The 20,120-nt window shown below is 46.1% G+C and overlaps 1 protein-coding gene across 5 annotated transcripts in view; it reads right to left on the reverse strand.

The window, feature by feature from the left end:
- LOC149370525 (Na(+)/citrate cotransporter-like) overlaps positions 1 to 20,120 on the reverse strand; it is a 46,241-nt gene that overhangs the window by 18,750 nt on the left and 7,371 nt on the right. For 3 of the 5 annotated variants that reach the window (XM_089583527.1, XM_089583514.1, XM_089583534.1), the window contains exons 3-9: positions 19,038 to 19,459; positions 14,545 to 14,694; positions 13,001 to 13,116; positions 9,668 to 9,810; positions 6,301 to 6,448; positions 3,797 to 3,919; positions 571 to 690 (exon numbers count right to left, since the gene is read on the reverse strand). In XM_089583527.1, coding sequence (XP_089439653.1) covers positions 571 to 690; positions 3,797 to 3,919; positions 6,301 to 6,448; positions 9,668 to 9,810; positions 13,001 to 13,116; positions 14,545 to 14,694; positions 19,038 to 19,459 — 1,222 coding nt within the window. The remainder of the gene's footprint in view (positions 1 to 570; positions 691 to 3,796; positions 3,920 to 6,300; positions 6,449 to 9,667; positions 9,811 to 13,000; positions 13,117 to 14,544; positions 14,695 to 19,037; positions 19,460 to 20,120) is intronic. The other 2 variants (XM_089583520.1, XM_089583542.1) reach the window with 2 other exon arrangements.

Raw genomic sequence — 20,120 nt, forward strand, 5'->3', positions numbered from 1 at the left:
CACGTTTACATTTTAATGTGTACAACCATTTGGCCTAGCAATCCGTTGTAATCTTAGTCCATTCAAAGATTCCTTTAAAAAATGGCGCAGTGCATTGAACTGTTGAATGTGCTCACTACACACGGCCAACTCTTCAGGCAGCGCTCAAGTTTTGTTGTTCTTTCGTTAAAGGCAGAATCACTTGATGTGCTAAACTCTTCTAACAATAGGCGGTAGTATTTGCGATTTCGTGCCTAATTACAATACAGCGGCAGAGTTCATGCAGAGTCGTTCTCTTAGGTTCACGCTGTCGAGTTTTCTCTGCCTTCTGTAGAGCTCTGTAGCAATGATAGAGAAGTGAACCAAACTTGATCTAAAACTGGATATAATTATAGGCCAGAAATAAATGGTTTTAAATTGCATGAAGCGGCATATAAAACTAGTAGAGCATCTCCTCGAAGCGCTATGCAATTTTTGGTGCACTGTGGAAGTGGTTCAACCTAAATACAAGACAAACTAGCTGATGTTCATTTGTGAGAATAAAAATCAATTCACTTCATGTCGTGAAAGGTCAATCCGGTGCACACTCACCCGCGAGGCACCCATCGATTGCAGAGATGCCACCAGAGGAACACGGCAGAAGCCACCACGGACGGAGCAGAGTAAGCTGTCCAGGTGAAATAGTTGAGTGTCGTGGCCTCCTTGTACGTCCTGCGAGCGTGTTAGTATGCTGGCATGATTCTGAGCTCAAAGCACTTTGACACCAGGAGGAGTCCTTGTAAGCCAAACTTTAAGCAAAGCTTTATGTTGTTCATTATCTGCTTCGCCCAACACTAAAATATATCCGTAGTGCGGTCATCTGTTTACCGACAACTTTACCGGCCAACATGTTTTCTTGATTTAGGTATTACTGAATGGCAGGATGGTCTCCTGTTCCATTAGGCCCATGTTCTGCTGGCTGTGGTTGGGTGTTGCATCGCTGCTCTACAGTCCATTTTTTTATAAAGGAACTCTACGTGGTGTTCCCTTTCTTGCCTTAATATTTGCATTAGTTTGCGTGAGTGAAGGGAAACCATTAAGTAAAATAAGTGGTAGGGCTTTAATGGAATCAATACTACTATATGTGCGAAAGCATGTGTTTACCCTGGTTGGCTTATGGCTTTGCTTTGCTGGGTCATCGGCATGTCTGGCGACGACATTAGTTCGATAGTGGTATTAGTTGATCAATGCCAGGACGAGTTGCAGTACACAGCGCGAGTGTGTTGCAGTTTAACACGAGAAGTCATAGCCTATGGTGATAGCATAGTGTTATCTTGCACAGGCCAGCGAAGCTGATATGTGCGCACTGCCGCAGGTTCGAACCGCAGCCACGGCAATATTTGTTTTATTTATTTAGGCTCACAAGGTAAATTTAAGGTCAGGGTTCAGCTTTGAAACGACTTTGCAGCTGTGATCACGAAGTCCATCTTTCGCCTTAAAAAAAAGGCTCACGGTGAAGTATGCTTTCTCCTGGACCACAAACGCACAAGCTTGCGGTGCGGAAGTTAGCGGTGTGGTAGTTGGCGATAAGTGAGTCTGCGTCGGCGTGCGGATGCTTTTTTCTTTTTAGCAAAGGCAGTTTTTAGGACACTTTATCATTGGAACAGCGTCGAACCATGTAGTTTAGTCACGCGACACGCCAACGTGTTACGTCGCGGGACGCATGACACCAAAATTTATGCGACAGGTTCTGCAGGGAGAGTACGCCCATTCACAGGACAGCACGACCACGGTGTTTACGTTTTGTGCCGCGCAAAAAAAAAAAAAATACCACCAACAGCCGCAGCCAGTAAACACGTCTCTGCCAAGGGCTAAGGACTGGCAAATTTTGATCATGTTTTGAACTGCTGTACACAAAAAGGGCGCTCCTTGACAATGTGTGCGCATTTCTACATCTCTAATTAAATTTCCAATCGTCATATTTTCTGGAACAAATAATTACCTTTCTGGTTGGTTTGGTTTATTGGGGTTTAACGTCCCAAAGCGACAGAGGCTATGAGAGACGCCGTAGTGAAGGGCTCCGGAAATTTCTACCACCTGGGGTTCTTTAACGTGCACTGACATCGCACAGCACACGGGCCTCTAGAATTTCGCCTTTCATCGAAATTCAGCCGCCGCGGCCGGGATCGAACCCGCGTCTTTCGGGTCAGCAGCCGAGCGCCGTAACCACGGAGCCACCGCGGCGGGGAAATTACCTTTCTGTGATACCTATAAAACAGCATGCATAGTATGGTTGCCGAACCAAGTGTACTGCAATGACAATAAGCAACTTTTACACAAAGAGAAAATACAGTGTAGAAAGGTTGATGCCATGCATTTGACACTCCGGGCAGGCGTGCAGACTGTACACCACATTCAGTGGCCTTCGGCCTCACAAGTTCATCAGGTCGTGACATAACGCAGCACCATGGGTAGCGCGTGGCCCCGACGTGAGCCAGTGTGTACCTCAGAGTTGAATTATATACAATTACCGCTGTCTCGTGTACGTTGCTTAACAAGAGAGCATTAAGGATCTTACTTCCAGGAAACAAACCTAGCATATTTATGCCTGCACAATACTAAAAGGCATCTAGATATAGAGTGTGAATGTTTTTGACGTTTACCAATTTTGTGTCACAAACTGTGCCTATGCAGTTGAACCGTACGGCTAAGCGGATATTAGGTACGTGGTGGAGCTCTATAAAAGGATGAATAATTCAAATTATTCAATCAGCTTGTTTATTTATTATTATAGGGGGCTAGATCATTGTGCAAGTGTTGGAAATGAACGTCACAGGTCAGCGTAGATTTAAAACTTCGTGCTTCTGAAATAAATATTTGTTAACTTTAAAAAGATTGATTGGTATAGTCCGGTTATTTTTCAGCAATGTCAACCACCAGGAACTTGCCCAGTGAATAGGTCCAATCGGCTCTTCGGTTATGGACAAACAGAAAGTTCGAAATTTTTGTACGACAAAAATGCAGTGTCTATCTATCCAGAAATTTTTCGCCTGCTATAGCACACAGAAGGGCACCACAGCCCAAAAACCGGTCATTATAAATAGCAAATGTGCCAACGACTACTGTTTTAACAGCGCTAAAAGTCCAAAAGATAACGTGTTTTCGGCTGCATGCACAAGAAGCACACGGAAAGAAAACTATGGCACAATGGAAGAAAGTCCCCACAGTGCACTCGGTATTCACTCTTGCAAAACGCACATATGTCAAGTTTAGGAGCGATAACAAGGAAATAAAACAAAAAAAAAAGAAATTACGAAGCAATAGGCATATCATGATGCAAGCTTTTGCATTAGGGGCTAAGCTCAAGAACATGCGACGAAATTCTCCCAGATGCTTCAACATACTAGAAGTAATAGTAAAGCTTACAACTATGCATTTTCTATGACATGCTTCAACATTTTGATGTTCACGGAACGGGTGAATGTATCGTTGACTTTGTAAAAATATTCCTGGGTAATTATAGGTTTATTGGGTTTAAAGTCTCAAAGCAACTGAGGCTATGAGGGACGCCGTAGTGAAGGGCTCCGGAAATAACCACCACCTGGGGTTCATTAACGTGCACTGACATCGCGCAGTACACGGGCCTCTAGAATTTCGCCTCATCGAAATTTGGCCACCGCGGACGGGATCGAACCCACGTCTTTCGGGCCAGCAACCGAGCACCATACCAACTGAGCCACCGGGGCGGGTGGATAATTATAGTGGGCTGCCCCCGTTCGCCTGCCCGGTAAGCAGAGAGAGGAATTTTGCGCACAGGCCGTCACAAGTTGCCACTCACTGGCGCAGGAAGTGCAGCAGGTAGTAGCCCTGCTGGGAGCCTCGCGAGGTGCCACCGCTGCCAATGTTGGACCCGTACACGACGGCCGCCATCATGGCCTTGAACAGCGTGTTGCGCTCGTCCCTGGGAATTGATGCATCTCAGGTAAAGCAACGCTGCCACCTGATCTACCCTCTGCGAAGTGCGGCCGGAAAACGACAGAGAACCAGTGCCGGGCTGGCGTCACAAAGGAACAACTCATTTTGGGGAGTTAAACTAAATGTGAGGAAGATGTATGCAGTAATAAATGAAGATGCTTAGTGAACAGGAAATCCCCTTGAGCATTAGAATGCACACTTTACAGCAAACCATATAAAATCGCTTATCGAATCTGGCCAAGATTACTAAGTCATCCCCTGAAGAAGTACTGTAAGATACACCACCGTTAAAGGCATTTTTTTGTCATCCCCTGAAGAAATATTGTAAGATACACCACCGTTAAAGGAATTTTATTTTATTTCTCGCTCATTTTTATTACTCATTAAGCTTTGTGGATTTGCAAAATTTTCTTAAAGAGTTTTGATATTGTAACTAAGGAAGATCATAATTCGTCAACCAGTTATCGAATAATAAAGGCGAAACTCTTTTATTCAATAGCAAAGACGAGGGTGGGAGCGGTGCTTTTTTACCTCGCGTCTCACAGTTCGAAACTTGGCAGCCCTGGTCGAACTGATTTTGGAACCATTCGGTGCAAATCGAACTCATAGGTTTAACACTTTGAGAAAACGTTTAAGGCGCTTTTTCTCGTGGAAATGACCCGAACTGTGAATAATTGGCCAGGATGGCTTCTCTCAATTTAGGCGCTAAATGAACTTTAGGTTAACTCTATTAAATTTACATTTTATTTTCATTTTCCAGTCAGTGAAAGGTGAGCCACGAGAGCTAAGTGCTTGGGTAGGTTGCTGTTTTCGGTAATTTAAAGGACAGGGATGCAATTTTTGCGCACCTACAATATACTCCTTTTCAAAAAAATGAGAATTGTAGCAGCATTCCCAAGAGTTTCGTTTCAATTGTGGCTGCTTTTTACCATAATAAATGGTGGTAATGAATGGTTTAAGGCATGCGGGTGTTTAATGTCCCAATGGGATTCCGGCTGAGGGACGTCGTAGTGAAGTGCTGAAGAAGTGAAGTGGCACGGAAATTTCGACTACCTGGGGTTCCTTAACGTTCACTGACATCGCACAGTACACGGGCCTCTAGAATTTCGCCTCCACCGTCATTCGACCGCCGCGGCCGGCATCGAAACCTGTCTTTCGGGTCAGCGGCTGAGCGCCATAACCCAGAAGCTTCGCTGTGGCATGATGGTCCATAAATTATGATTAATAAATGATATAACTTTGTTTTCAAGCGTCTGCATTTGCACTGGATATTTGCACATTGTGTGGGCTTGCACAATATAAATAGTTGAACTTAGTTTATCCACTTGCTGTCTTATATGTCTAATGTGCATTAGATTTTTCGTGTTAAGTCGCATGCCGCCCTATAAAATTGTTTTTTTTTTGCCCGATGCCAAAGCGGGAAATAATTCAGGTTTGTCTAATAGCAAGAAACAATTTGTACAAGGGTATAGCTGAAAGCGCACTTTTTAGTGCGCTACCGCTCATAGTGGTCATTCCCCGCATTTAGTCGTGTGTTCGTCTGAAGCTGCCTTTCTAGCGGGCTGCTCACCTGCCCACCGGGCGGCGAGCAACCCGTCTCTCTCTGTACATTAGCATCCTATATATCTATCTGAAAGCCGCTCATTTAATCGTAAGAGGCTCGTCGGAGACACCAACTTGGGTCGCACCCTTACCCAAGCAACGCAAGTCACACCGATGGCAGCACATGCAATAGGAGAGCGATGACACATCTTAACCGCTGCACCACTGCGCAAGGAATGGTGGAAGACTCCCAGGTATCTATGAATGGAAATAATGTACAACTCCCTATATATGAACATTAACCTATTATCGCTGTCCGAACAATTGCCATCCAGGAACACTGGATCTGAACACCAGAACCGAAGGAAAAACCCAACTGCCAGCGCACCTAATTCGCATTTAGCCTAACTGTTCAAATCGACCATGATTTTTATTTGAAGATGACCTGCCTACACCAGGAGCATTACAGATTTCACGATTTTATACCTGCATCGGTATCGTTAGAGGCACAGCGTAAACAATAAATAATTAAGGTGCACGCTTCATGTTGCTACTTCAGCACCACTGGTCTCTGTTGTTAACTTTCTTCCCTATTTCCCATTCCAAGATCATGGGGGGCACATTCTTGATATTTTTAAAATGCACCACCGGTATATGTACTATCTGAGCCAGATCTTTACTTCGGGGGCTAAGCAAGGTAAAGGTGGAGGTCTTTTCTTAACGGCTGAAATTCTTTGTAAAATATATAGGCTAAGAATTTTCTGCACCTGCCTATATACGGCTAGAGGCTGCACTTCCGCCCCAGGACAACCTACAACCACTTACAGGACGTAGGTTCCGTACTCGTTGAAGAGGTTGCGGCGGTAGGCGAAGTACGACACATGCTCAGTTGAGTCTCCCGTGCGATGGGGCTGCATCGACCCGGTAGTTACGGGGCTTCCCGGCAACCTATGTCGGTTTGCGTCGTACACGCCTGGATAGTAACGCAGCGCAAAAAAAAAATTTAAAATTGGCATACATTGTGCAGTTTTATTAGAATATATTTGAAAATTCAATTTATTTGCTTTCTACGAACGAAAGGTCATGGCGTCGAGAAAGAAAGTGGTTCAGTCGAAGCCTGTCGGAGCCCAACTGCTAGTTCCAAGTTGTATAGAAGGACCAAGAATGGCTGCTATGATCGATATCAAGATGCGCTTAGATAGACGTGTTTGCTCTTCCAAATTTAGTTACAAGTGGAAAAATGCTAATTAGAAGCGGGGAATACTATGCGATCAGCCAATGCTCTAAAGTCGAGAGTAACGCTAGAGCACGACCACACGCTTGATGTCATGGTAAGAAGAAAGCCGTGGTATTCGCGTCGATTTCGGTGGTTGTTTATTTCAGCTAACAATAGCCCGATTAGAGTCCCGCGTCGACAAACGCCTTTACCCTCCCCCTCATCCATCACTCACCGTGCCGGAGTCTCGTCTTCTTCGGCTCATCCAAATGAATGCAGTTATCACCCCGTCCCGCCTCTTTCTCTATCGCTATCGGTCGGACCCTTCCTGTTCCAACTGCCCCTGTATCTGTGCGGACCAGGCCCATTGCCTCTTCGATTGCCCGGCTGCTCAGCTGTCGGGATCCTACCCCCCCCCCCCCCCTCTCTATCCATCACCACCTGGCTCGACTGGCTTGGCGCTGAAGGGGAAGAACAGCGACTTCTGGTCGCCCAGGCGGTCGACATGCTCGGCCTATAAATTGTGGTCGATTAAAGGTCTTTTAGTACTAGAGTTCTTGGAAGTATTAATATTAGTAATATGGTCTCAATGTGCATGCATAATGATTGTGCCACCTAAGAGACGTCCAAGAGGTAATTACACCTCTGGTGTAAAGGCAGCTGTGACCCTACAACCTGTGCCTTGAAGTGCTACATGCTGGTTTCTTCATGTTCATGTTTTCTGCTAAGTTGTTGCGAAAGGTGATATTGTCAGCTAAAGGTAACATCTCAGCACCTCCTGGTTGCCGCTGTCGGCAATTCAGGTACCTTTCATGCGAAAATCGAAGCCGCGAACGGTGACATGCCAGGCAGGCGCAGGAAACTGTTCATTTAGTATTTGATGTGGTATCGTCAATTCGCTATGAATTTTATTTTATTGACACGGACGTAAAAGGAGATCTTAGCGCCTCGTTCTGGCGCCTGCTACTCCTTTGCGCATCATGGTGGAAGGACACTTTGAAATGGTGACACAACGCTCAACAAAGCAGAGCGACAACACGCACAATCAACAAGACAAATGCAATAGACATGGCAGAAATGATAAAATAAAGTATGTAAATATCCTATAAATAATGATGTTACCTAGTGACATAAATTCAGGATATACTACAACCAATAATCTGTACTAATCACAGTAAACGGTATAAAACCATAAATCAAAGAAATGAACGAAAAACAATGAGCTATAGCGTTACCAATATCACATACATCAGATAAATAATATAAATACTGACGACTTGCACGACACTGGACAGCGCGTGCAGAGGCGAACAAGCAATATCTAGCACTTCCCAAGGGTGGCACTGTCCTCTAAGAAAGATTTCACGGCAATTATCGCCTGTTTCCTTATTAGCGCAGGCTTCGGCCATGTACCTAACACTTCTTAAAGACTAAAAGGCCTTTCATCAAGGAATTCGGGTCCTAAAACTGTCATGCTCTGGACAATCGCGTAGAAGATGAGTTACACCCTGAACCTCGTGGCCGCATGCGCGCCGTGGGTTGTCAGCACGCCGAATTCTATGTACAGCCTGATTCATATAGAATATTCCCAATCGTAAGCGGTGAATGAGAGTTTCTAGACTTTCGTTGCGCGATGTCGGGATTGCAACCCGTGAGAGGGGGTCAATTTGATAAATGCTGGAAGTCATATAATTTAGCTGTAACTACATTTTTTGGCTCATACCGACTCTCGTGTCTCACTACTGTGGAGGAAGTTTTCGCGTGAGGCTTTCGTTAGTTGGTTCCTCTTTATCGCGGTTCAAGGGTGATTTGTCGTTATCTGTCGTGGACTAGAACTTCTTGGTGGCTGTATCGGCTGGCGCTACGCTAAGCGCTTTATGCTCCATTCATTTTATGGGAACGTAAGCCTAACCTGAAGATGCCTATTTAGCAAACTATCCGATTTAAGAATCAGTACGCGCCATGCTTGCCCGGAAAGCAATGTGTCTACACTGGCGAGATACGCGGCATCGTAGCTGGGTCACCCAGCTAGAAAGGCCGTTAGCGCATACCCATGCCATTGGGGCAGTACACTGGCTTCTGGTAACAGCGAACCTTCAACAACGGTGCAGGTTATCACATCAGCTTAAAGAAAACTTATACGGGGAATTCTGGCTGCTTTCCGGATTATGGTTTATGGGGATTTAACGCCCCAAAGCGATTCAGGCTATGACGGATCACGTACTGAAGGGCTCCGAAAATTTGGACCACCTGGGGTTTTAAAGTGCACTGACATCGCACAGTACACGAGCCTCTGGAAATAAGCCTCCAATGAAATTCTACGGTCGCGGACGGGATCGAGCAAGAGTCTTTTGGGTCATCAGCCGAGCGCCAGAACATCTGAGCCACCGCAGCAGCTCAGGGCGCTTTCTCTCTCTTGAAAACTTGCTATTTACAATCGAAGGAAGCGCGGCAGCCGCATAGCAGGAGTGCATCAACTGACTGCTCAACACACAACTAACGGCAGTCCGCAAGGCCCATGTAATACGCACAAACTGTGGTGGGGGTCCGGTAGGATCGACGCAATGGTTTTCTGCTACGATGGACTGGCTCGGCTAGCTACGCTGCGGTTTCCCCTAGCGGCATAAACCTAAAGCTAGAACTATTGCTGATATGAAAGTTACTTGCCTATATGCGCGACAAAACATATAAGAACACCGGCACACGCGTGAAGGTACTCCTGCTTCTTGTCGCATCGATGTGTCTCTCCTCGCGTCAAGCCAACGAAGCAGAACAGGCGCTGCCGGATGAGCACCCTATCGAGTCAGAAACGGACTCCGCCACATTACCGTTCGCTGTAACCTAGTTCTAGGACATAAGTGACACGCCGATACAATTCGTGGGGGCTCACACGTCCTTGGCGCATGCATCCCTACAGCACATCATTGAGATAATGCCACGGAGAGTCTTAAGAAGGCTGCCAGGCAGTACACTGACCGGTTGAAAGGTTGGCCTGGATTATGTGGAAGTAGATCTCGTCCACGATGCACTCCACGGTCGACATCATGAGCACGGTGACGCTGAACGCGTCCAGCAGGCACGTCATGGCGACGGCTACCCCGATCACCAGTGCTAGTATGCTGCGTCAGAACAGGAAGTACAATGCTTTATGTTCGCGGTGTCCTTGCAGCGTGGCTGCGCATTCCCGATCTGTGGCAAGTAATCCTATATAAATTAAACAGCAGTTTTTAGCGAGCTAGGACTAAAACCAGGAATCTAAGATTTCGCCACTGCTTCTAGGCAGCCTCTGGCAAGTGGCCCGCCTGCCACGGTGGACAGGTGGCAACTTGCTCACCGTGTTGTGGGCAACATGCCAGCAGCATTTATGGAGAACTATTCAAACCACTTTAGGCGTGAGTACTCAAAAGAAGCAAGTGGGTTGCTAACCCGCAGCGGCCCGAACAGATCGGCGTCGCCGGACGCTGCATTACACCATTAGTTATCTCCGCATCCGAATATCCTGCGTGTTTAACTGCCAATATCTGGCGCTGCGTTTTGATGTCATCTTCAACAGCTTCCATCAGTGCGCAATGCATTCAAAACAGGTCGCTCTTGCATTGCCCTCTTAAACCAAGCGTGGAACCGAAACCGACACTGAATTAGGAACCGAAGGGAGAGCGCACCTAATTCGAGTGCTGCTTACAGCGTTAAATCATCCGTTATCTTTTTTTCCAGTGTAGGATTATGCTGGCACAAATGGACCCTGCAAAAACGAGTTACATCAGGCGTTAACTGAGAGAATTATGAGAATGGCGGCAAACGGCCTGTCCACCACTCTCTAGTATCCAATTTCACTGCCTAGTTCGCCCAATGTTTAAGGGAATCCCCGAAGTTGAGTTGATTTACATTAAGAAGGTGATCACTCATTAGCATTAGCCCAAGCGCAGCCTTACGGCTGTAGATGAAACCTATACAACTCTCGCAGAAATTCACAGTTGTATAAGAATTCGAGCTGGTATTGGGTTCGAGCCCGATGCCCACACATGTCAGGATCAAGCACGAATTTATCTCCAACTATGACGTTTCTGTGAAAGCCATATAGCATACTATTGTAGCCGTATGGCTGCGCTTGGGTGGAGTAATAACTCCCTTATTACAGATGTACTGCATATTGGGAGATCATCCTAGGCATTGGGGTAACACTATCCCCACTTTGGTTTGTAGATCAATGCGCTCTCTCCTTACGATCTTTTATCCGTCCTGCTTAGCACAGTTGAGAGAGCTACTGCCTCGGACAAGCGGTGGTCCCGGTTTCGGAACCAGGGCCAGTATAAATTTCAATTTAGTTGGTTGGTTTATGGGGTTTAACGTCCCAAAGCGACTAAGGCTATGAGAGACGCCGTAGTGGAGGGCTCCTGAAATTTCGACCACCTGGGGTTCTTTAATGTGCACTGACACCTCACTGTACACGGGCCTCTAGAATTTCTCCTCCAAAGAAATTCAACCACCGCGGCCGGGATCGAACCCGCGTCTTTCGGGTCAGCAGCCGAGCACCATAACCACTGAGCCACCGCGGCGGCGAATTTTAATTTAAACACCAAGTTTCTGTGAAAGCTGTATAGCTTCCCTCTTTGAATGCTAATAAGTAGTTAGTCCCTTATCAGCATTTAGTTCGTAAACGTACCCAACAATTATGGACAAAAGCATCTTTGAGCGGGAAGCGCTTTATGGTTACATTTTTTTCTATTGATGTTTCTGCTATGATCAAAAGCTTTCATCAATGGTTTCCTCTGAGAGTATTAACTGTTCAATTCGATAGAAAGGAACAATTTTTAAGGATTTTGCTGCGCCTCAGAAGAACGGGTCATTACCTTCATTATTTCCATAATAGTATTTGCTATGTTAAATTTTATTAATGTATTGCCCGAGAATGTTGGGCCTGAATACAGTAACATTTCGTACACTGAAAACTGAAGTATAGCAGAATGATTTCCATTCATCAAGGAAATAATAAAAAGGCGCTCCTGCTATTGTTACTGTACGAATTGGCGACATGAAAAATGTGACAATAAAGAGTTTGAAGTAATATTTTTTTTTTAATATTCCGTAAGGAGATAAGAAAGATTGGCGCGAATATAATGCTAAAAGCGGCAAAAAATACTGTATAAATAATCTGTTCACTGCACAGTTGTTAGCTAAAGGATAAAACCGCAAGGAGAAAAGACGTCTGCGACATCAGTGTACCGCTCTTGAGGCTATGTTTTACACTTCTCCTTCGTAACGTTTTAAGGGAAAATGACGCTGTTAAAGGAGCATTCGTTTCCGGAAAAATTTTGAACTCTCAACCTGGTTTTCGCGGCTGCTCTCAATATCTAGACAAAAGCCAGCAGTGTGGTTTTGATGCTCTCATGATTGAACTTCTCGCGACTGCTCTAGCCTTTCTCACACACATCATTTTGCAGTTTTCTAGTAAAGGCTCCACATCCACAAGCTTATTGCGCTTAAGCATTTGTACTGTCACCTTTAACTCTGTCTCCGTCAATCTAAGATGCACACGTCTTCCATATGACCATAATCCAACTAGCCCAATCTCAAGCATTTCGTAGCAAAGCCAATTACACTGCGGCTACATAAATAAACGCTATGGACGCGTTCCGTCATTCCTTTCGCTTTAACTACCAAATACTGTACAAATGCAAACCTAAGACTAAATGAGTATCTTCGTTGAGATTATTTTACTGTCCTAATGGTTCACAACAAGCTCTTAGTTGCTCGAAGACGCTAGTCCACGGCCACCTGCGGGTCGACGCTCTTTGTGTACGAAAGTACAGGTGGTTAACTAATATTGAACATTAAATTTTTTAGCTCTTCCTGTTATTGTCCTTAATTAAGGATAAACGTGCAGCCTAGCGTAATTAATATACAAATCAGTTTTTAGAATTTTGGAAATGCGGTTACCCTCGGTGCTGTGGCCCTAGAAATTTTGGCTATTTCGACCAGTTCCGCGCAATGGAGAAGGTGCTTTGCCTGTAAGCTTCTCGACAGAGCGTGTATTTTGGAGTGATGTTGCCAAAATTTGTTGGGCCAAAGTGCCTAGAGAAACCGCGTTTTCGAAATTCTAAAAAAATGATATGGATATTAATTACAGTGGGCTGCACGGCTCTCAGTAGTTAAGAACCCTTACAGCAATGATTCAACTATTCAATATTAACCAGTCTACTTGTTAGCATGTATTTGCTGCATTCTCATGTAATAAACTGCTGATAGTTTCGTTTGAAAAAAGGCCTGTTCTAACTCAAACGGCCTATGTTGTCAACATTGGGCACAAACCTGTTAATCTTGTGTCCTGTGTGGCTGAGTATGAGCAGCGCCAGTCGTGTGGACAAGCCGCACTCTTCCATGGTCAGCATGAGCAGCATGGCACACAGGAAGCTCATCTGCCGAACCTGCAAAGCGCCGTTGTTCGTCATCGCCTCTCAGTTTACAGAAACGCGCCGGAGTAGTGCACGTAGCGCCGCTGAGTATAGCGACGCCTCTGGTAAGAACTTGAACACTTCCCTAGGACTTATGAATCAACATTTTAAATCCCATGTAAATGAAAATGAAGTAAAGTGCCCCTTGAGTACATCAGACGGTGAGGCCTTCCGGAATATGTTATAATTCCAGGGCTTCTCGCCCCACGAAATCAGAGCCTTGCAAGATTTGAAAATTGGAGAAAACACGTAGACGGGTCGCACACTGCAGCTGGCTTTTTTGCTTGAGTTCAAAGCGCGAAATACTATGGCCATCATATATATGGCAGACGAGGTTCTCTCCTTTTCTTCAAGAAGCTTTCCATCCTGAACGCTTTGTCCTATTGCTCACTGAAATGCGGTGCGCAGCTGGTAAAACCACATATACTGTTCTTGCACCAGGTCCCACAGCAGGCAGATGGCGACGATTTGGTTCGGCTTATGCGCTCCAACGCACCAAAGCGCGTCAGGCTATGAGGAACGTGGTAGTGGAGGACTCCGGATAAATTAAATCACCTGAATTTCTTTAACGTGCAGTGACTTCGCACTGTAAACGGGCCTTTGGCATTTCTCTTGCATCGAAATGCGACCTCCCTGGCCGGGATCGAACCCGCGTCTTTCGGGTGAATATGGCGACGTTCATGCAAAGCTTTCCGGGATGGCCTATGCAAAACATCTAAATTGAGAATCTGGGTGGGCCGAACTCATTTGCAGTCAAGATTTCCTAAGTACAAAAATAGGAAGCTGTCCTCACGCATAAGAGTCCAGGCGTGCCTTGTGTGTGACATCGTTTTCACTTGCAGCGTAATCAGGCAGAATAGCTCCTTGTTTTCGTTTTGATTACCGCTCCAGTTTTTATATGCTGCGGCCAGCTCCTTATGAAAACTCCCTGTGAAGCAACATGGACCCTTCATAGGGAGCAGTCACCCAGACGTAACAAACGAGTGAACGGCTCTAATTTCTTAGGGGCTTCGTCGCGCTGCGCTTCAAGTGCGAGTTTGTCCCATCTGTTTACTTTTCCACGATTTTTTGCGCAGCCGTATTTTTCTTTCCACCCAGACAATCATCACCAGGAACCAGGGACAAGCGTTTCTAGTTGTCTTGGCTGCCACTATGTGGCGCATGATTTTGAGCATCAAAAATAGAGCCTTGACATCAGCCGTGACGGTGACCAAGTGAGTGGAGAGCCGAACATGAGAGACCACCAGGTTTAGCGACACTGGCTAGACACTGTCGGGATCTCCCGGTAATGATTAAGTGCGGAGTTTCTATCCTCATACTGTTGGGCTGCATGTTTCTAGAATTGCACTCTTTTAGCCAGCCAATCAAAATGACAACCTGGCAGTAGCACATTTTCCATACCGTCGAGTAGGGCAGGGCGGCCGCACGAGCGTCGGCGAGGTCGAGCAGCGGCATGCAGAGGAAGGGCAGCAGCGAGGCCATGGGTGCCGCCACCAGGTTCATGGTGAGCGACGCTATCACCAGGAGGCCCACGCTGCTCGCGCGCCATTGCTGTGGCAGCAGTTGGGGAAGGCGCGGCCGGCGGAGAAAGAAAGACATTGTGGTGAACGACTGGCTCTTAGAGCATCGGAACTACTTTCACGAATGGAGAGGAAAGAGAAAGCGACGACCAAAACCAAACGCACTCTCTTTGAGACATTATAGGTAATGTGCGCACATTGTGGCAAGTTAAGATTGCTCTGGCATTTTCATCGACTACCGTTGTTTTTAGGTTTAGTGTTGCCGTGAAAACTGCAAGTACTGTCTTCGCTGCTACCTCTAATTAGTCATCTATGTCGAAATGACGGAAGTCTTCATCTCTACATTTTTTGGGCGCACTTGGCATAAAGGCATAATTTGGGCTCGCTGTACACTACAGGAAATCATGAAATGTATTTTTGTGGAGAAGACAGTAAAGGCATCTGCTTCTATTATCGGTCACCTGCTTGCAAAATCCTCTTACGTTGTCCCCGTTAACCCACTTCCTATAAAATCCGTGTCCTTGAAGCCCTCGTCCCCGCCAGAGCAGGTGGTGGGTCCCGCGTCTTCTTGAGAGTCCCATCGACACGTGATCGACAGGGTAAGGGCCGCCCTAGCCCTTATCCTCCTAAGGGATACGTCTTCTAATCTCGATAAGTTGTGATGCAGGAGGAAAATGTATACATCAGTTTTTCTTACACTGCACGTTGGAGTTTTAGGTTGTTCGGAAAATATTCACGAATCAAGACCTTCCTGCTCAATGCTCCAAAGTGTTTTCTATGAGCTTCGGAAAGCGACAGAACTGCCTGTCGAAGGCGCCTATATCCACGTCGGCGAAGCTGCACCATACCAGGCTCTGTCATAGTGTTGTATGATCAGGCGGACAGGGGAGTACATAGGCTCAGCAGCACTGTGGTTAAGAACGTAGTTGCTAATGCCGATATTATGGCTCATGTTTCAATTAGAGAACTACGTCTTTATTACCATCTTTTAGGTGCTATCTTTTACGCAATTTAAAGCCTAATAATTCGCTCCATCTCACAGGTACGCATACTGAGGCATTATGCAGTTGCAACCTGGTTCTAAGGCTTCGTAACTGCAGCATAGCACCGTAGTAGGTGTGTCTAGCTTTTTGCACAGTCTACTTAAAACCCTTTCGGCCCTGGCGGTGTCAATTGACACCGCAACACAAATATTACGCTCACGCCTCAGTAACAGAAGAAAATACTATTAATTTTAATACAGTAGTTCCTTAGGGATCCCTGCTGCTATCGACATCGCTGTTCTCGGACTTCCATTGAGCTGTGCTGTCTAAGGAAGAAGAAGTAGCAGCATGGGAGGCATGGCGTAAAGAAGCCGAGGCGTAGCAAATTTGTGCATTTTTATCTCACTAACCATTCGTTCTTCTGCGCTCAGCTTTTTATATGTTGTGTGAAACGCATATCCAAGCTCACATCCCCGTCGTAAATATTACTGAATCCGTAGACGCTGCGTTTGAGCACATTTTTGGCATGTGCGATTTCGACACCATCAGGGCCCAACGGTTGCCAGCGGTGGCCATTGAGTGATGATAGGTCATCTTTGTAGAATAAAATCTGCTAGTATTTTAGCAGATGCACCGATACTAATGGCCTTTTTGGACTGCTGACATGAATGTTCATTACAGAAAATGGACAAAATCTTAAAATTTGCTTTCTGATGAGTTGGAAAATGAAAATTTTTGCTATCATACATGGTGAATATTCAGATTGTGCCTGCAAATGACCATGCGGATGGCGGCGAACAGCAACCGGACCAAAGGAATAGCGAGAACAAATGCACGCCTGACCTTCCGCTTTTATTCCTTCTTTTTACCTCTCTCCTCCTCCTGTGAGCTGTGAGCATCGACACTGAGCTGCAACAAGCGACCGGGGTATTTACACTGCGCTCCGCCGCTCGTGCAGCACGTGTGGCGCGCCCTCGAGGCTCGGATAAATACAGCGTGTTTGGCTATGTTTTCTTGCGAAAGCGTATTTGGTGAGCTGATAATCAGCTTCTGCTTTCTCCTCGGCCGGGAGATATCCTAAACTCATAGGCCTATGGATGAGAAGGAATTTCCTGTCACCTGAAAGGAACAATATTCGGTCAAGACACAGACACGACGAGATTATGTCCCACTTTATGAATTCTTCTATAGCAAACAGCTGGTTTGAAAACAAGCGCAAGCGAGATGCAGTGTGCAGAGCGCAAGTTTAGAACTTAGATTTGCCGACCGTCGCGCTGGGCGCTACGGAAGTGCTTCATGAAGCTCAATAGAGGAGGGCGTTACAGATTCGAGGAAAGCCTTTATCTTGGCCACAGTCGCCTTCCAGGAAGGCTACGCAAGTTTTGAACATGTGAGCTGTTGACGTGACGTACACAAACTGGAACACAAACCTGGCAGGAACAAGAACGCGGAGGTATGATACAAAACGCAAGGTAAACAGGAGCGAGCGAAGTTTTTTGTAGAAACTGCGAGATTATCTATCGCTTACAAAGTAACAAAAGCTTCTTTATAGGTCTCCACTCTGCAAAATAAGAAATTTTTTGTTAATTTCTTTCTTGTCGGTTACGGTTACCAAAACGGTCCCACTAGCATTTTATACCCATTGAGCCCTGATGTCCGATTTTGACACCATACCTGTAAATCGATTAATACTCGCGCCACAAGCTTTAAATTTCTACTGCCTGGTTATGGGGCCTTAGGCATTGTAAAAACGCGGAGCAAAGAAACCTATGGCCGAAATAAAAAATCCAGGGCCGAAAGGGTTAACGGCTTCGGCTCATGACCTCGTGGAGCGCAATGCCGCATCCTCTGACTCAGCGGTTCTCGGGAAAAGGTTTAAAAGAGGCCACCGTCCCAGTCACTCAGTGCGCTCCGGGAATCTGCTGTTTAATAGCGTCATCAGAGTAGCCGACATCTCCGATTCTGTGCAGTGCAGTCCACGGGCTGTCAGTTGTGTTCCTCACCGAAATCAAAGCGCCTGACTGCACATCGAAACCAACGGAGCTTTTCGCACTGAATTATTCTCTGAAAAATGCCCCCGCCCTTGCCAACCACTGCCGTTGCCTTACCTATATGTAAACAAGTATTTATAGTTGCCTTTCTTTTCAGAATTGTAATCAATGCGCTTTGGAACCTCTTTAAACTTTTTCAGATCCAGTTGCTCATATGTGGCGATTTCGCTTTGTTACTTGATTGCCATGTGCGGCTGTGTTGTTTTGCACTAGCCTCTAGGGTTGTCCTTATCGTAATATTATAGTTCCTGCTATAAATAATCTCTCTTTTTTTTGCTGGAAAAGAGCTTTCTCCGAAATACTCGTTTAACCTCACATCGACACTCGTGCACCCAACTGGTCAGCGAGCCCAACATTAATTTTCATTCCCAAGTACAGATATATGGAAAGGAAGTGGCCTTAAGTGTGATCCTGCATCTGTACAGATTGTTAACAGTGGACATTTCTGATATCCAGAAAGGTTGTTTTACGCTCAAGCATTTCAAAGCGCAGCGGAACTTAACGTTGAGCGCTAAAGTCAAGTTCTTCCACGTAAATTGGCATTACAGGACAGCCTAAATTAAGCAGTTTCAAATTCAGAAATACACGTTATGTTATTCATATTGAGGAATATAGCCGGCATATCCAGTCAGTGCTCGACTATGAAGCTTGAAATTGGAGGCTACCGAAACGAAGTCGAGGATGACAGTGTGTCAGGTAAAGTTCAGAATACATCTATGGTTTAGATTCACCGTTGCTCTAAGACTTCTCTAATGAGAGATATCACTGCGCTCCAGTGTAAATAACATGATTTACAAGGACAACGTGAAATTTGAAAATGGACTAGATAGTATTTATTCCGTTCAACATAAGCGCGACAACGCTCTCACTTTAGCGGGAATACGAAGAATTTCGAAAATCAAAGTAGCAATCAACAAGCAATAATGACAAGATATGCATCTCCCACCGATTTTCCTTCATGTATGTGCCAACGTTTCAATAAAAAAACGCATGACTGTTTTGAACTCGAAATAATGAAGATGATTAACTTTGGTCGCAAAGAAAAAATCTAGAATTTTGTTTCACACAGGAGTGATCTTCAAGCTGGCTTGAAGGTTTCGCCGTCTCAATAATTTAAAGGGTACACACTCTTGAGACCTTGACTGAGCATTCCTGTCTATGGTAGCGGTTTGGGCTAGTTCAAGGAGGTTATAGTGAATCATAGTATAAAATTAGTATAACCTCTTTGGGCTAGTTAGAAATTACGGCTAGTTTTACGGCGCCCGGGAGGACCATGAAAGAAGAGAGTACACAGAGAGGGGGTTTCAGACAAAAAGCACAGCAAATAAAGGGCGGCACACCTTGTCAGCCGAGCTTGGAACTACAGCCAGCCATAGGACGAGCAGGAGCAGCGCCATGGTGGACACCACGCGGAAGCTACTCTGCACGCGCGCCGAGTCGCCAGAGCACAGGTCCTGCGCCAGCCAGAAGCAGTCCAGGTGCGAGAGCAGGTCGACGAGCCGCTTGAGAACCTCCACGTCGGAGAAACGTCGCCGCAAGTGCGACCAGCCTGCGTTCCCGTACGGCGGCTGAGAGCTCGGCTCGCCAATGTTCGGAGCACCATTCGTGCCGCCATCCGAATGCTCGGCACCTCCGTCGGCTGGGATGGTCGAAGCGTCGTATTTGCCGGAAGCAAATGGAGTGAACGACGCGACTGCGCTGGCGGCGGCCACTAGCGCCGATCCGCGAGGAGACAGCGTGTCCGTGTGCCGGACATCCTCTGCTGCAGATAACACCAGAATAGCGTCGCTGCAGAGCTGGATGGCGCGAAATGAATTACGAAGATGCACATGTATATTGCTGCTATTTGAGTTTGGAGGAAAGAAGAACCCGTAAAGACGACCCAACAGGGCTGTTATGAGGGCGTCAGAACGCCAACTCCATGCTGAGTGCTGAATTCGGTAACACTTACAAGGCATGCCGGGTTGAGACAAGGGGCAGGATTGTGCTTTATCATTTTTTGCTTAATACTTGGTTTTCGTCCTGGGGGGTTTAACGTCACAGGGCGCCTCAGGCTATGAGGGAAGATGCAGTGAAGGAACCCTTTAATTTTGGCCATTTGAGTTTATCTAAAATGCACTAACATCACGCACTCTACGGGCCTGCAGTACTTTGCCGCCATCGAAATGCGACATCTGCGGCTGGGGTCAAACCCGCGTGTTTCTGATAAGCAGCCGAGCACAATAACCACGTAGCCACAGCACGCGACGCTTTCTTATTTTCCTATTTGCAACTGCGCATCTGCTGGTCATTTTCAGCAATGTTGCTGGTAGATAATGATCGGCACACAAGAACGCTGCCATAGTCTTCGAAATGAACACTTTTATGCAGGCAAATGTCTTACAAGAGCAGAATCGAGTATGGCTACACCGACAGAAAGGCTT

This window comes from Amblyomma mixtum, chromosome 1 (assembly GCF_055824585.1).
Source record: "Amblyomma mixtum isolate Tamu chromosome 1, ASM5582458v1, whole genome shotgun sequence".
NCBI lineage: Eukaryota > Metazoa > Arthropoda > Arachnida > Ixodida > Ixodidae > Amblyomma > Amblyomma mixtum.